This window comes from Silurus meridionalis, chromosome 7 (genome assembly GCF_014805685.1).
Source record: "Silurus meridionalis isolate SWU-2019-XX chromosome 7, ASM1480568v1, whole genome shotgun sequence".
Classification (NCBI taxonomy): Eukaryota; Metazoa; Chordata; class Actinopteri; order Siluriformes; family Siluridae; genus Silurus; species Silurus meridionalis.
Genome location: NC_060890.1, coordinates 6,969,369 through 6,985,654, shown reverse-complemented (window position 1 = coordinate 6,985,654; position 16,286 = coordinate 6,969,369). Strand labels below are relative to the sequence as shown.

Here is a 16,286-nt window from a genome sequence, read left to right as displayed (position 1 = left end):
GGCGATCTCCCACAAACAAACTATAAGCGTAACATACATTATAATTAGGAAGAAATAGTGTTATTTACTTCATCGCTCATAATGTTATAATGTCACAATTTTATGCCTGGTCATTGTGTGTCTATATATATATATACACATTTTTATATATATAAAAAAAGTGTTTGTGTTCCTGATTTCTTTTTTTTTGCATGTTTCTCACATTTTAATGTTTCAGATCATCAAACTAATTAAAATATTAGTAAAAGATAACACACATGAACACAACATGCAGTTTTTAAATTGCTTTTTTTTCTTTTTTTTTTGAGGTAAAACAAAATCCAAAACTACATTTCCCCCTAAACCTAATAACTGGTTGGGACACCCCTTAGCAGCAACAACTGCAATCAAGAGTTTGCGATAACGTCTGCGATAAAGTCTGTTACATCTATGCAGAATTGTTGTAATTTAAAAGTTTTTCAAGAATTAACCACCTTTTAAAGGTCATGCCACAGCATCTCAAAAGCATTCAGGTCAGGACTTTGACTAGACCACTCCAAAGTCTTCTTTTTGTTTTTCTTCAGCCATTCAGAGGTGGACTTGCTGGTGTGTTTAGGATCATTGTAATGCTGCTGAACCCAAGCTTGCTTCAGCTTGAGGTCACGAACAGATGGCTGGACATTCTCCTTCAGGATTTTTTGGTAAACAGCAGAATTCATGGTTCCATTTATCACAGCAAGTCTTCCAGGTCCTGAAGCAGTATAACAGCCCCAGACCATCACACTACCACCACCATATTTTACTGTTGATATGATGTCCTTTTTCTGAAATGCGGTATTACTTTTACGCCAGACGTAATGGGACACACACCTTCCAAAAAACTTCAAGTTTTTTGTCTTGTCGGTCCACAGAGTATTTTTCCCAAAAGTCTTGGGGATCATTAAGATGTTTTCTGGCAAAACTGTGACAAGCCTCTATGTTATTTTTACTCAGCAACCGTTTTTGTCTTGGAGCTCTGCCATGCAGATCATTTTTGCCCAGTCTCTTTCTTATGGTGGAGTCATGAACACTGAACTTAACTGAGGCAAGTGAGGCCTGCAGTTCTTTGGATGTTGTTGTTGGGTCTTTTGTGACCTCTTGGATGAGTCGTCGCTGTGTTTTTGGGGTAATTTTGGTCGGTTGGCCACTCCTGGGAAGGTTCTCCACTGTTCCATGTTTTTGCCATTTGTGAATAATGGCTCTCACTATGGTTTGCTGGCGTCCCAAAGCTTTAGAAATGGCTTTATAACCGTTTCCGGAGTGATAGATCTCAATTACTTTCTTTCTCATTCGTTTCTGAATTTCTTTGGATCTCGGCATGATCTCGTCTAGCTTTTGAGGATCTTTTGGTCTACTTCACTTTGTCAGGTAGGTCCTATTTAAGAGATTTCTTGATTGTGAACAGGTGTGGCAGTAATCAGGCCTGGGTGTGGATAGAGAAATTGAACTCAGGTGTGATAAACCACAGTTTTAACACTTTTTCACAGGGGGCCATGTAGTTTTGGATTTAGTTTTCCCTCAATAAGAAAAACCTTCATTTAAAAACTGCATGTTGTGTTCACTCGTGTTATATTTGACTAATATTTAAATTAGTTTCATGATCTGAAACATTAAAGTGTGACAAACATGCAAACAAAATAAGAAATCAGGCAACACTTTTTCACACCACTGTATCCTTGTATATGAAATGCTTAGACATTTGGTCTACTTGATCTCCCAGGATGTATCAGACCACACCTTTCATCTCCCCTAAATGATCAGGCTGCATTCTGACCTGAGACTTGGAGCAAACAAACAAACAAAACCCCCCAACGAGACAGGCTTTGAAAACGGAAATCCTCTCAAGTGAAAATCCATCCTATGTTGAGCAGATTCTGGCATCCACATAAGACAGTCAGGGAGGGAAAAACAGATCAGCTGGACATGACATTTGATCTGGTTCATTTCTAGGTACAACAATGTGAAGAAGGAAGCAAAGCAAGCCTAGAGGCGAGTCCACACAGCGGACACAAGCATGCGCTTTTTCCCACCAGTTCTGGGGAAGGTGTGTAAGGAGGGGTGTTTACTTACCGACATCGCAGCATGATCATTGGTGTTATTCTGAGCAGAACCACCAACAAAATAAAAAAACACAAGACAGGGAAAGAAAGTATGGCAACAATAAATGGACAGATAAAGAAAAGTCTGAAAACCAAGCATGCCTGGTAGAAAGAAATACAAGGCTACAATCACTTGGAGGAAAAAGAGAGAAGACATTCCTAGAAGAAAAAAAAACCCAGACCAAAAGAAAAAGCAGCAGAGATCAAACAGGAGGCTGATTAAGTTTTTTTTTACAGTGGGGGTGAGCTGGAGAGTAAAGCAGGCAAGCACTATGGGTTTAAAAATGGCTAATTTACCCGTTTCCACCGTTTAGATTTGTGGTTGCATCGTTTCGAAATATACATATAAATCTTATAACGTGTGAATGATGTGCTTCTAAGTAACCAGGAATGCTTACAAATGTTCTGTTTAATACAATGAAGCACTAATATCTAATATGAGCTGTTACTGTAATCCTCTGTAAATCACATACACTGTACGAACAAAAGTTTGTGGACATACGTCTTATTACTCATTTCCTGTAATAATAACAGCCACTCTTTTGGAAAAATGTTCCACTGGGAAGATTTTGGAGTGTGCTGGTCCCAATACTTTTGTCCATACAGTGTATTACAAAGTTAGAAATGAATATCTTTTCACTTCCTCAATCCTGCATTGGGAATTTTAGGAATTTTCGCCTGTCCCGATAAAACGATAAGCTTACAGTGAAAGAAAACAGATACAGGCGTGAGACAGACACAATGGTCCATCTCCCTCTCTCACACATGTACACACACACGTACACACACACACGTACACACACACACGTACACACACACACGTACACACACACACGTACACACACACACGTACACACACACGTACACACAAAAAAACGACAACCTAAACACAGACGAGCACGACACCTGCGACGAGGTTGTGTGTGCTCAGCAAAGCTCACCGGCAGGTGTGTGAAGACCTGGAAGGTGCTGCGCAGAAAGTTGATGAGGTCCATGAGGTAGCCGCTGGCTCTCCCGTCCGACTCGGCCATGCTCCACTCGTAGTCAGCCAGCTGAATGAACTCGTCGATCTTCTGGTTGAGTTTGGTGTAGATCTCACCTTCTGCTGCATGCCTGGCATCCTGAAGACAAAAACATTGTCTTGTGAAGGTTGTTTTTTTTTTTTTTAATACTTGTTCCTTTCATTCCTATAATCAAGGCGTCCCCAAACTCTTTTTTGTGAGGGCCACATAGAGAGGGTCGGTCTGTAACAGGGGGGTAATCTAACAAATAATTAGGCTACGCTAATAATTAAAGGACATTTTACTTTGAAAGCCAACCTTTATTATCGATGTGATATGAGTAAAACATATTTAAAATTACATTTTCACAATATGCCTCTGATATTGTTTAGAGGAGCATTCCAATAGAGGGGGGCTTGCAGTTTGGTGACTTCTGCTTTAATCCCATCCGATAAACACTATGCCACAACTAGAACGCAGTTCTTAATGGGACCTTCTTTTAAGAAGAAATGACTAATTTATTATTGCAGATCTTAAAAAAAAAAAAAAAAGATTAAACACACGATTAGGGCATCTGGAATTGATACAGCAGTGTTTGTTTACTCCTGGGGGAAGCAACTACGACGTCAGTCCAGATGTCGTCTTGTTGGTTTACACTCATAAAGAAGCAAAAAAAACACCATCATTACACACCAGGAGTATCTCTAACCTTGAACGTGGAGAGGCCGTAGAGTCTGGTGGTGTGAATGGTTTCTGGAGAGACGTTGGTAATGTTGGTGATGAAATCTTCCAGGTATTTGCACGCTTGCTCCAAGTGGGTGGTATTTATGATGATCTGAACCAACTGCAAAAACAGACACGTAACTACGTCACGTTCCCTGAAAATGTATGAGTGTTTCTATGTTTAGAAACGTGACTCTGACCTCGGTGAGTCCTATATGAGGCTTTCTGATGAGGTTCTGTAAGCAGCAGCTCAGCGTCCTCGTCAGCAGCAGGTTGGTGGATTTACGAAGCATGTCGTCGATCTCGGTCGAGCTGAAAAGAAAAAAATGGACGAGTTATGAGAAGGTACGGGGCAAAAAGCCAACACGTGGTGCTTGTATAGCATTCATTTCTAGTGTCATTAGCACTTTGTTTGGCACACCTACACTGATCAGGCATAACATTATGACCGGTGAAGTCAAAAACAATGATTATCTCTTCATTATGGCACCTGTTAGTGGAAGTGATATAACATTTTGTCCTCAAAGTGTTAGAAGCAGAAATAATGGGTAAGCGTGATGATTTTAGTGAGTTCGACGAGGGCCAAATTGTGACGTCTAGACGACTGGGTCTGAGCGTCTCCAAAACCTGCAGCTCTTGTGTGATGTTCCCGATCTGCAGTGGTCAGAATCTATCAAAAGTGGTCCACGGAAGGAACAGTGGAAAACCGGAGAAGGTTGGCCCGTGTGGTCCGATCCAAATTGCAGAAGAAGTGATTGGTGTTAATGCTCTATGGATCAGGACTCTTTTGGCAGCAAAAGGGGGACCAACGCAATATTAGGCAGTTGGTCATAATGTTATGCCTGATCAGTGTAGATCTCATGTTGGTGGAAAATAACGTATTACTAAATATCCTGGGACTCGTGTTTGTGCTGGCTCTTGTTTCACAAAGAGCAAAAATAGCCTTTAACCTTAACCTAGCTCTTACTGTCAACCCACTCAGCAGCAGCAACTAGGTGTGAGTATTAACAGGATGCTGCTAGAGTGTTGCTTTTGCAGATAGTTTGCAGACTGTGTGTGAGTGTGTGTGTGTGTGTGTGTGTGTGTGTGTGTGTGTATTGATTGGAAGGGAGTGGTTTAGGTAAGCAAACAGTCAATAGAGAGGTCCAGAGGCCACTCATTACCACTCCCTTAACATGACAAAGAAACAATTAGAGAGGAGTGTGAAATGTGCTGTAATTTGCATTGACTGCCCACAAGGGAAAGATCGACTCTGAAAGATCCACCACACACACACACACACACACACACACACACACACACACACACACACACACACACACTTCATCCAATCACTTTTTCTCCTGACAGGAAACCACAGGTCTCACTGAAGGTACTAATTAGAATTAGAGAACCACAAAATTAGGGTTCAAGCCAAATACTTGTTCAAGGAAAAATACTTAAAAAGAGCAAATATTAGCAGACTGGCTATAAATGGGTCAGAATGGAGCTTCCCATGGAGAGTTTGATGAGGGATCAATTAAAGTCGCTTTCTCCAGCTATATTTCAGATAAGAGCTTCGCAGGCTTGAGTTGACAAGAGATGACTGACAAAAGACCAAAGCTGCTGCTCAAAGCCCGTCCGAAAGACAACCAGATGCTCCGTGATAAAAACCCTATCTATCTATCACTTCTTGATCGATTTGTTTGGGCAATGGAAGTCATTTGGGATAAAGAATGCAAATAATCTCAGGGTTAAGCTTTCACTTTACCTTGAACAAATAGCTCTATCTCTTCTCTCTAGATCGGACAGCATGTATCCAGACACCTATAATGTGGACTAGTTTCAAAGTGCATCCGTATGTAGCCGGTATATGTCCTTTATAGTTCCTGTTATCACTTACATTATAGCAGCTATAAACTGTTCCTCTCACTTATACGCAGCTTATCATGCTAATTGACAAATGCTAAATAAAGGTTTCCTCACAAATCAATAATCTTACACATTTCTCAAATCTGTTCATGAGGAATGCCTGCATGTAATATCCACGTAGCTGCTATAAATCTAATGCAGGCAGAGCTGCTAGAATTACACAAAGATTCAATTCTTTTTTATTTGTAGAGCTCTTTTAACAATGAACGTTGTCCTAAAGCAGCTATGTAAAGCGGTTATAAAGTCAGAATGTATAAGTTTAGGGCCTATAAGTTCGTTGCTAAAGAAAAACTCCCCGAGATGTCATCTATATTTATGACAATTAGCGCATGCCCTTATCCAAAACAATTTACATTTTATCTCATCCACACAACTGAGCAGCGATGAGGATAAGGGCCTCGCTCAGGGGGCTCAGGAGCAGTAGCTTGGTGTGGCTGAGATTTAAACTCGTGACCTTCTGATCCAAACGCCTTAATCTACCGCGTCCATAGCATTAGAGAGAAATTTTGAGAGGAACAGGACTCATCTCTGTGCCACCGAATGGACATAATTGAGCATTCTACAAATGTTAGTGCGGATTAACAAACTGAGGTGGATGAAATTAAGTCACGATCGTTTTACGTCGATCGCTGAATCTTTCCGTCATTCGTAACAGCGTCCTACAAAGCGCTTCTGATTTTCCAACAGAGGGGTTCAGTGGTTATAATCGAGCCATCAAAAGCAAACCTATAATAAACAACATTTGGAGCTAAAAAGTGGAAAACCCAGCATTGTGTGCGTTTATGAGAATTTTGCTCGGTGAACATGAAGTGCGCTCACCTGCGATGTAGTGATTCGGAGAATTTTAAACTGGCATAGATGAACTCCTTGACCTGAATGTAAATCTGAGGCACTGACTGGGACATGGGCAGCTTCTTTGGAAATGGATGCTGCGTAATAAAATCACAAGGATATCAAAACTGCATGAAAAATGACACAAAATCTGTGAGGTGAAGTATTCTGAGAAAGCTGAACAAACCTTTTCGATCTCTGCATCGTGAAACGGGAATCGACTGACCACGAGCTTGTACTCTGCCTCGGTTTCTACAGGGATGGGGCTGTAGTTGTCCAGCTCGAATATTTCTCTGTTGAAAACAAAAACAAAAAATTGAAAACCCCACCCACAAATGCTTCAAATGACTATTTCCATGATCCAGCACAGGGGCTAAAGTATAAACGCCGTATTACCTGAACACCAACGACCACTTCTTCAGCAGCGTTTCATTGTACTGATCTCGAATCTCAAACAACAGGTCGAAGAGCCTGTTCACGGGGAAGCCGTAACTCTGGTCGCAAGATGCGAGAGAAAAACAGCCGACATGTCAAAACCATGAATGTCGTACGATTGTTGATTTAAGAAATCGTGTGTACATATACAGTATCGCAGAGCGACTAGTGCAAACTGTAAGGAAAACACTCTCGATAGGAAAACGTTAGGTGCGAAATACCTGCAATGTGTCTGCAAATATAACGATCAGGTTCTTCAGCTCTAGGACCAGGTCAGGGTCGTTGCAGTAGGACTGTGGAACATGGAAGAATTCGTGTTTGATGCAAAAACATAATATTAGAGATCCTGCATATATTCCCTTTGACTTCATGAGTCATATATTTTTGTATTGACTCTAAAATATACACTTCATTAATCATATTGATATAGTTTTTATATAGAATGTATAGTTTTATTTATGGCTGTACTTTGAAAGTCAACAGCTGGAACCAAATTCCTTGTGTGTGTCAACACACTTGGTCAATTTAACCTGATCCTAATTTTGTTATTTACTGAATTGAACATTATACATGAAACTCCATTTGACAAATAAAATGACAATGCATCATGTGATACCACAAATCTCAAATGTGTAGTCAGAAGGTGTCATTTTCTTGGACCCTCCCTTGTACATACACTATATAGACAAAAGTATTGGCTGAACTTTCCAGCCATATGTGGTCCTTACCCAAAATGTCACCAAATATTTGGCCACAAAGGATTAACTACAGAAATGATTTTGTACCTCTAGGTCGTATTAGATCAGCTATAATAGTAACTGAAGATTAGTTTTTCATTTCACTGTGGAAAATTTTCACCTGCGTTAAATTTCTTTATACTGTGAAATAAAAACGCCTTTTTCCGCCCTAATCACCGGCAAATTATATAGCAATATTCAATGGGATTAGATTCCAATCTCACACTCTAAATCGCTAACTGGCAGCCAGTCACTTATTGATCAAATACTCTTGTGTATTAATGAGTCATTAAAAGCCATTAGCATCAGAATAAGTGCAGTGCGGGTGAAGAGAGGAGCGCGGTGTTTGACCCGGGGGATGTAGGGATTAGTGAATGCCTGCACACACAAAGCTTTTTTTTTAATACACAGGCTCATCCACTGACCGTGCACCCATTGTGCCATAAGGCTTCATAAGAGTGAAGTCTCAGCACTATTCTCTATAGGAGGTGCGTACAAGTCAAGTCAAGACGCTTTTATTGTCATTTTAACCATACATAGCTGACGCAGTACACAGCGAAATGAAACAAGAACCCTGATGCTACATACAACAACAATCACAGAAACGGAAAACACACGGCTGAGGACTAGTAAGTGTCCTCGCCACATAAAGTGTATCGTGTGCAACCTGGTGCAAACAGTGCAAAGACAACGCAAGACAATACACCAAACACAAAATAAACCTGTTGTAAAGAGACAAAGTGAACAGTAGCAAAAATGTAAACAATGGTACAGTTGCATGCCAAGGAATTATAACAGTTGTAATCGGTAACATTTTACTTTATCAGTAGGAGCTGTTTCAAAAAAATTATTTCGAAAGTATAGTCATATTATAAATGATTATAAAACTTCTAAGACATTATAAATTTATCGATCATATTTGTCTCTGCCTTAATACATTTTCCTCTCTAGAATGAGAATATCAGGGTTTTTTCCTCTCATGTTTCACATCACACTATTTTATATCTTTTTTTAAAGAAAGCTATAATCATCATGCTTTCAAAAAGTGACTGGTGTTTTTTTTGGTGTTTGAGTATGGGTCATGTGATAGTGTCCCCTAGTGGGCATGCACGTAAGAATATGCGAGGCATCTAAATGTGCTTGTGCATAAAAATAAAAGTAAAAAATACATAAAAATATATAAATCAGCCCTAATCAAGGTGGCGAGCTGTCGACATGGAGAATACGCCTAAGATTTTGTCCAGAGGTTTTGATGTTTGGCATAAACACAACGTCCAGTCAGGTTTCAAAATGTACCGTTTATAGAAGCGCCGATTGTGAAACACTTTTACATGCATACATCTCTTTTGACTTGGATTTGAGCTGGAAATAAATCAAATTTGAATCAGAATTGCTTCAAAAATTTCTCATATATCTAGTTTAAAGCTGACTACTGGAAATTCTGCTCACATCCAGAAGATACCAAAATCATCCATATCAGGAATGTCCAATCTTTTCCACCAAGCGCCGGTGTGGGTGCGAGTTTCCATTCCAGCCACATCAAATTCTACCTGTTTAATTGTAATGATTTTAATTTTCAATGACTATCTGGTGTGGCTCTTGATTGGTTGGAATGAAAACCTGCACTCAAGGTGGAACTTTGTGGAAACGATTAGACACCCCTGATGTATATAATTGAAAGGATTGAGACTCTTCATACCACAAATGCAAATGATTGAACAAAAAACCTGAAAGAATTAAATATCTACAGTACATTTGACCCCGATAACTTCATCCTTCTGCTTTTTCGACATAAACAAGGCTCCTCCGTGTGTACCATGTCTACAGGAAGGTCCTCCTCAGACTGGCATGCGGCATGGGTGCTGCTGTTTTTTTGATTTATGATCCCTCGCTCTAGCGTGGTTCCCTTGTTAAACATTGACATAGGGAGCAGTAGCCTGCCTCTGGCTGCCACTGCGAGTGCGTAAATCATCACGCTAAATGAGCGTCGCCTGAGCTGTGACGCACAGCGTCAGTCCACACCTCAGGCAGCACACCTCGTCCCGTTTACACAACCCGGGATGGATGCACACACAGACAGACACAATAAAATCCCGGGGTACACTTTCTCCCGAATACAATCGCATCCTTGTTTCTAAAACAAACAAAAATCACATTTACACTATAAGACTGTATAAATTGTGATTCTCTCAGGTCAATCTAGAATACAACATGATCAGGATGGTCCGGTATTAAAAAGGCTTTAGTCCCCCACCCTGCTTTTTTTTTTATTTTCAAAACAAGGCTTTTGGAATGATAATTGCAACCATTTCCTGGTGAGCCTTTTCAGTGGCCGTCTATTCAATCCGATCTAATGGAGAGGTCAGTTGGGCCTAATGAGGACAGATTGCAACAATAACAGCAGATTAAGTGTGAATATTCTAAACCACTGGGGTTGACGGTGTGTTTGGAGGGCCCAGTCAGTTGTAAATCAGAGAGGGATTATGCAAACGCCCCATGGCTGGGGCTCACAGCCTGGGTCCTGCAGCCTGGACAAAGAGGTCAAGCCGGCCCTCTCCTGCTGCTAGCTAACTTTCAATCACAAAACAAGAGAGAGAGAGAGGGGACTCAGAGTAGGCTGTAGAGGTAGCTGGAAGAGCGAGGGGGTCAAAAATAAATCCCCTTTCACTACATTCATTAAGGGGATTAAATCAAGGTGTGTGCTAGGGGTGTAAGAATATATCGATACACGTATTGCGATATTTTCTTTGCCGATACTGTAGTGATTCTCAAAAACAAAATATCGATATTAAAAATAATTATTCACAAGAATCATGACAATTGTTTAGCTTTGAGTTTATATGCCCAACGCGAGGAAGTGAGTACACCAGTCACAAGGACAATACTATAGATACCAAACTTTTAGAGTAGTCAATTTTCAGCTTATATAGCAGTATGTATTTACTGTCCTCTGAAAATAACTCAACATACAGCCATTAATGTCTGAGTAACTGGCAACAAAAGTGTGTACACCCTAAGTGAACCTATCCAAACTGTGTCTAAAGTGTTGTGTGAGCACCATTGATATCTAACACTGCCTTAATCCTCCTGGGCATGGAACCAGAGCTGCACAGGTTGTTGCTGGGATCCTCTTTCACTCCTCCATAATGACATCGCAGAGATACCATGGTGGTGGTAGCATCATGGTCTGGGACTGCATGAGTGCTGCTGATACTGGGAAGGCATCATGTTTTGCCTTCCCAGTATCAGCAGCACTCATGCAGTCCCAGACCATGATGCTACCACCACCATGCTTTACTGCAGGCAAGATAAAATTTTCTAGCAATCCTTTTATTTCTGAACTTAAACAGTGACAGGACGTACGAGCATAAGGGCACGCTGATAATGCCATCGTTAACATCCACCTGTTTCCAGGGGGCGCTGTAGTAAAAGCGATTATGGGTAAAACTTTCACCAGAAGTAATACCACTATTGACTTACCAGCCCCGAATGCAGTTTTCTTCCTAGACTGCATTCTCTACCTTTATAGAAAAAGTAATAGTCTTTCTCGCTCTTCATTTTCTTTCTTCCCTAGGATTGTAGCTTTTAGATGTAAAACACCAGTTAGTGATCAGATCATGCTTCTAATACTAATGCAAATTCTAATAATATACTACAATCATCATCATCAATCCCACTTGATGCCACTGAGGTGTGCTATGATTAAGGCTGGTACGGGATTCATGGCATGGGTAGATTTAAGGGATTAGGGTAAGCAGTGTCATTTTAAATGCAAATGCAAATCCCACTGTGCTAAGGTTTGCATATGGTGGTGTTCGTAATGACCGCTTTCCTAAAATGATATCCTATTCCCAAAGAAATATTCCGAAATATATCGCCTTGCTTACAGTATAGCAATGTATCGTATCGCAAACCCTGTATCGTGATATGTATCGTATCGCCAGACTCTTGCCGATACACAACCCTGGTGTACACTGTACGTAAACATATTTGCTACTCACCGAGTGTGTGCGGAGAACGGCGATGATCTTGGACAGGGCCATGTTCCACAGCTCGTCCGTGAACGCCCGGGTGACTAAACCTTGCGTGGCATGCAATATGTGGTCCTCCACGACAAAAAACCTAAAAAGAGAAGAACGATTCATCACCAGCGTTCAGGAAATGTATCATCACATAGGTTAATAAAGTGAAAGTGGGATCCTACCCAACAATCTGGTTAAAGTACTTCCTGTAGCCCTCCACTGTTTCATGCTGGGAACAAAACAAGAAACCCATTTCAGGAACGGCTTACTAATAACTAGAGTGGTGATGTTCGAAGATATAGAAGATACTCACCATGTTTGATTGGGGCTGCAGCACAAGTCTTGCTTGTTTCTTCCTCTGCTTTCTGTAGTAATTTTCAAACGTCTCTCGATCACCCTAGAAAAGAGCCACGACAGGTGACAAGTAATAAATGGAGAAAACACAACACGCCTTAAAATAAAAATGTGGTTTAATGAGCATATGATAATTTAAGAAATGACACAAGAAGATTAATACAATTAATACATTAATACAGATATCCAAGCTCCCACCTTACTGCCACCTACTGGGTGTAAACAAACACCTTTCCCACACTGCAATCTAGAAAACATTCTAGAAAACTAACGAAAGAGGTATTTTTGTGGTGACTTGAGCATCCTGTGATGACAGATTTACCCTCTGTCTAGTGAGTAAGACGGATAAGAAGGTGGGGGCAAAAGCGGAACGCGTCCAACAATTCCTATAATCATAAACTCTGGAAGTGGGAGTTTCCACTTTTGGCTGCCAGCAGAATTGCAGGTGTGTCAGGCATGTGTGAGTGGTGCCAAAGGAATATGATGTGTGAATCGCATCAAAATATGTTGTTGAAGTGCGCTAAAACCTGGACCAACATGTTTTGGCATGAATGTGCATTTACATCATTGTATGAAAGAGAGAGAGAGAGAGAGAGAGAGAGAGAGAGAGAGAGAGAGAGAGAGAGAGAGAGAGAGAGAGAGCTGCCAGGGTTAACAGCTGGGGAAAACGAGGACAAGCAGTGCTGAGTGAAAGAACTGCGAGGTACATCACAAGTCTGGCTAGGTTTCTTTTCTAACACAGTAATAATAAATCATTCAGCTGGAAGCAGACCAATTCGTCATTTCTCTACCCAGCATGTTCACGATAACACCTAACCTTTTTCTGAACTGAGCTGAAGGGCTGAATGATTACGTTGGCTGCAACAAGACATTCTGCAACAGTGCAGACTTGTCGCAAAAACTACAGATAGTCTTCCATCAACTGAGCTGATAAATCGAGACCTATTGCGGTCATTGCTCACCATTCTCTTGAAGTGAAGTGTAATTCATTTGGAATTTAATGATGTTTTTTGGACCATTTTACATGATTAGCATTAGTGTTTTGTCGAATGAAAAAACATCATTAAGTTATACTGATGACACATCCAATAGAGAATGTGAAAGGCATGAAAAACGTTTCCAGAAACTATTACAAAGCCTGAGACAGCAACCAAGACCCAGACGATGAGACTGAGACTAACTACTGAGACACAGACCAAGAATGAGAATAAAATACCCTAACCAAAACAAAGTCCCAGACCAAGACGGTGCACCCAAAAGACTAATCCACACTGTGCGATATTTTTATAGTCCTTGCGTTTGTTGCTTGTCAGACTGTAACATGATCCTCATGTCACACTGTAGGATCTCAGTTGTCATAACGTCAGACTGTGCTACAGTCAAAAACTGATTACAACAAAAAAGCTCGTTCGAAGTTTGACATCATCAATCACTGACACTTTCAGACCCGCATTCTCTGGCTAATGGTAGCTAGCAGCAAATAAAAACAATTTATAGGTTAATTTTCCTGACATGCCTTGATAATAAAAACGTCATACACTCATTTTCCCTGCATAACTCAATAAGTTTCTCTTCCTTCTGTATTGCCCACTTGACTCGTTTCGACACTTTTTCCCTGAGTTGGTTTGAAGTTGTTGCGCGGTAACTGCATCATCAGGTTCGGCGCTCCTGCTGGTTAATGGTGTGACGGTCGGCGTTGGAGAAGTCCCACTGCCGGAAAAGTGTTTGAAATCTTCAGAATTTCCTTGGAGGATAAAACGATGTCGCACCAGAGAGAACAGATTTGAGCCTTAGATTATAGAAATCTTTTAGCATTTTTAAAAATTTGTCTAAGATGATCAAATCACAAAGTGTGCACCTGGCTTAATCTCACAGACTGAAATCAAGATACAGCACAGAGACCTGGATTTAGACTACAAATTCACACCAAAACTAAGCACTGGGACTCATTTCAGCACCCATAGCAAGACTTAGCACTGAAATTGAGACAAGACAAAGCAAAAGAGTCCGAAAGCAAAATCAAAAGCAGTCGAATCAATGATGACCCAAACCAAGACTAAGGACTAAAACCGAAATTTTTTCTCTTTGTTTTGGACTTAAGTCCACACAGAGACTTTCTTTCAGACAAGGAAAAAAGTAGCTTTTTGAAAACTATTTGATGTCACCCAAATGAGGATGGATTCCCCTTTTGAGTCTGGTTCCTCTAAAGGTTGGCAAATGTTGAGCTATTTTATGAGTTGCTCAGTAGCTCCTGGTTCCATAACCACAAATGACTGTATAAGACTGCAGAATGGACATTACTCATAATCTCACATTCCAGTGCTCATGTTAGTTCTCACTCTCCAGTGTTCTGTATTGCTTAATGACTATAATCACAGTCTTGATATCACCCAAATAAGGATGGGTTCCTCTCAAAGTTTCTTCCTCATAACATCTAAGGGAGTTTCTCCTTGCCACAGACACCACGGCTGCTCATTAGGGATAAACACACATCGTTCACCTTAACTGTTACATTCCGTAAAGCTGCTTTGAGACAATGTCTGTTGTAAAAAGTGCTATAGAAATAAACTTGACTCTGAAAACGGAAGTTTTTTTTTAAAACAATGACACGTTGTCTTATGATTTGCTCCTGCACAATACATTAAAATACACATTCCAGTGTGCAACTCTTGGGAAACGATTGAAAAGTTAAGTGCGGTTTTTAGAATAAAAACGCCATTTCAAACGAATCCGGATTAGTATAGACTTAGCCTGAGACTCAATACAAGAACTCATACCATGACCATACAGCAAAAAAAAAAAAAACCCACCAAAACCCAGACTAAGCAATAGAATCGGAACATAGACCTGGTCTGTACCACCATTTTGTACATCCATAACTGCCATTAAAATTTTAAAAATGATTCAGTCAATTGTCTAGTCAATTTGTTGCAGATCTATAATTCGAAGCCCCTCAGTTGTCATCAACCGAGCCATTCGTGGGCCAAGCTTGTGCCACTGAACTCTCCGCCACTCAGTGACTGAGCAGTTTTATAACCTCTATGCCCAAATCTCAGGCCTTTCTCACGAGTGGAGGTTACGGATCGGTCAATCCTATTAGACTCTGGAGTGTTTCCCTGCATTTATTTCCACTGTGTTTAAGGACACAGGATTAGTGTTGAGCGAAATGCGTGATAGTGAAGTGCAACAAAGCCATAATAAAGCCACTCTAAACTCCTGATAGTTTGCACTGGGTTCAGGAGAGAAACAATAGACATAGAACGCCAGTCTAAACTATCAAAATCCCCCTGCCAGTAGAAGCCATTCAAGTTTGGTGAGCTACTTTGTAGAGATGCAATTCATTGTCAAAACAGAGTGAAATGACTGAGCAGTGAACTCAGCAGGAATGTCTCTCAATGGAACATCCTTTCATAACTTCATAAAACTCCTTTGGTGGGGTAGATAATACTGGGGATGTGCGACGTACCAAAACGGTGTAGATGTGAAGACACCGGTAAACAGGAGAGAAGTCCACTAGATCCTGCACTGTTAACACCTGGGAATTGAAAAATCAAACATAGATCATAAGCTTGACATTATGACAAAGCAAAACACTCCCTTTTGTGACAGTGAACTCTACAGATAAAACAGGGGTCACCAAACTTTTGTCTGTAACGGCCACAACATTTTTCCTTTCTTTAATGGGTTGATCTGTATCAGAAAATTGACTACCAGTATTATTGTGGAGATTTTATGATGATTTAAAATGTATTTATTATGTCTCCTAAAGTAAGATTAGTTTATTTTGTTATGCACCATACAGACAAATGAGCATAACGTTTTAACAGATAAACAACCTATTAAAAAAGCGATATTACCATCATAATGACATTTTTTTTCATATTCACTGCTATTGAAATCATTTACTTACTAATGCATATGCATATTATTGGTGGGTGAATCTAACAAATGATTAGGCTACGGTAATAACTAGAGGTTACTGATCATTTGTATTATATTTGCCGATAACCGATTGATCAACCGATTTTAAAATGGATAGATAAAAACAAACATAACACTTAAATAGAACTGAAGTTTATTACAAAACTAAAAACAGTACTGTGTCATGGAAATGTGCCAAAGTAAATAAATATAGTTTTTAAATTAATAAATTAT

General features: G+C 40.2%; 1 protein-coding gene across 7 annotated transcripts in view; it reads right to left on the bottom strand.

The window, feature by feature from the left end:
* exoc6 (exocyst complex component 6) overlaps positions 1–16,286 on the bottom strand; it is a 51,897-nt gene that overhangs the window by 15,397 nt on the left and 20,214 nt on the right. For 4 of the 7 annotated variants that reach the window (XM_046853516.1, XM_046853517.1, XM_046853519.1 and 1 more), the window contains exons 8-18: positions 15,598–15,666; positions 12,091–12,174; positions 11,960–12,006; positions 11,757–11,877; positions 7,240–7,311; positions 6,980–7,077; positions 6,771–6,876; positions 6,572–6,681; positions 4,042–4,153; positions 3,828–3,962; positions 3,059–3,238 (exon numbers count right to left, since the gene is read on the bottom strand). In XM_046853516.1, coding sequence (XP_046709472.1) covers positions 3,059–3,238; positions 3,828–3,962; positions 4,042–4,153; positions 6,572–6,681; positions 6,771–6,876; positions 6,980–7,077; positions 7,240–7,311; positions 11,757–11,877; positions 11,960–12,006; positions 12,091–12,174; positions 15,598–15,666 — 1,134 coding nt within the window. Of the gene's footprint in view, positions 1–2,088; positions 2,119–3,058; positions 3,239–3,827; positions 3,963–4,041; positions 4,154–6,571; positions 6,682–6,770; positions 6,877–6,979; positions 7,078–7,239; positions 7,312–11,756; positions 11,878–11,959; positions 12,007–12,090; positions 12,175–15,597; positions 15,667–16,286 lie in introns of all 7 variants that reach the window. The other 3 variants (XM_046853512.1, XM_046853513.1, XM_046853514.1) reach the window with 1 other exon arrangement.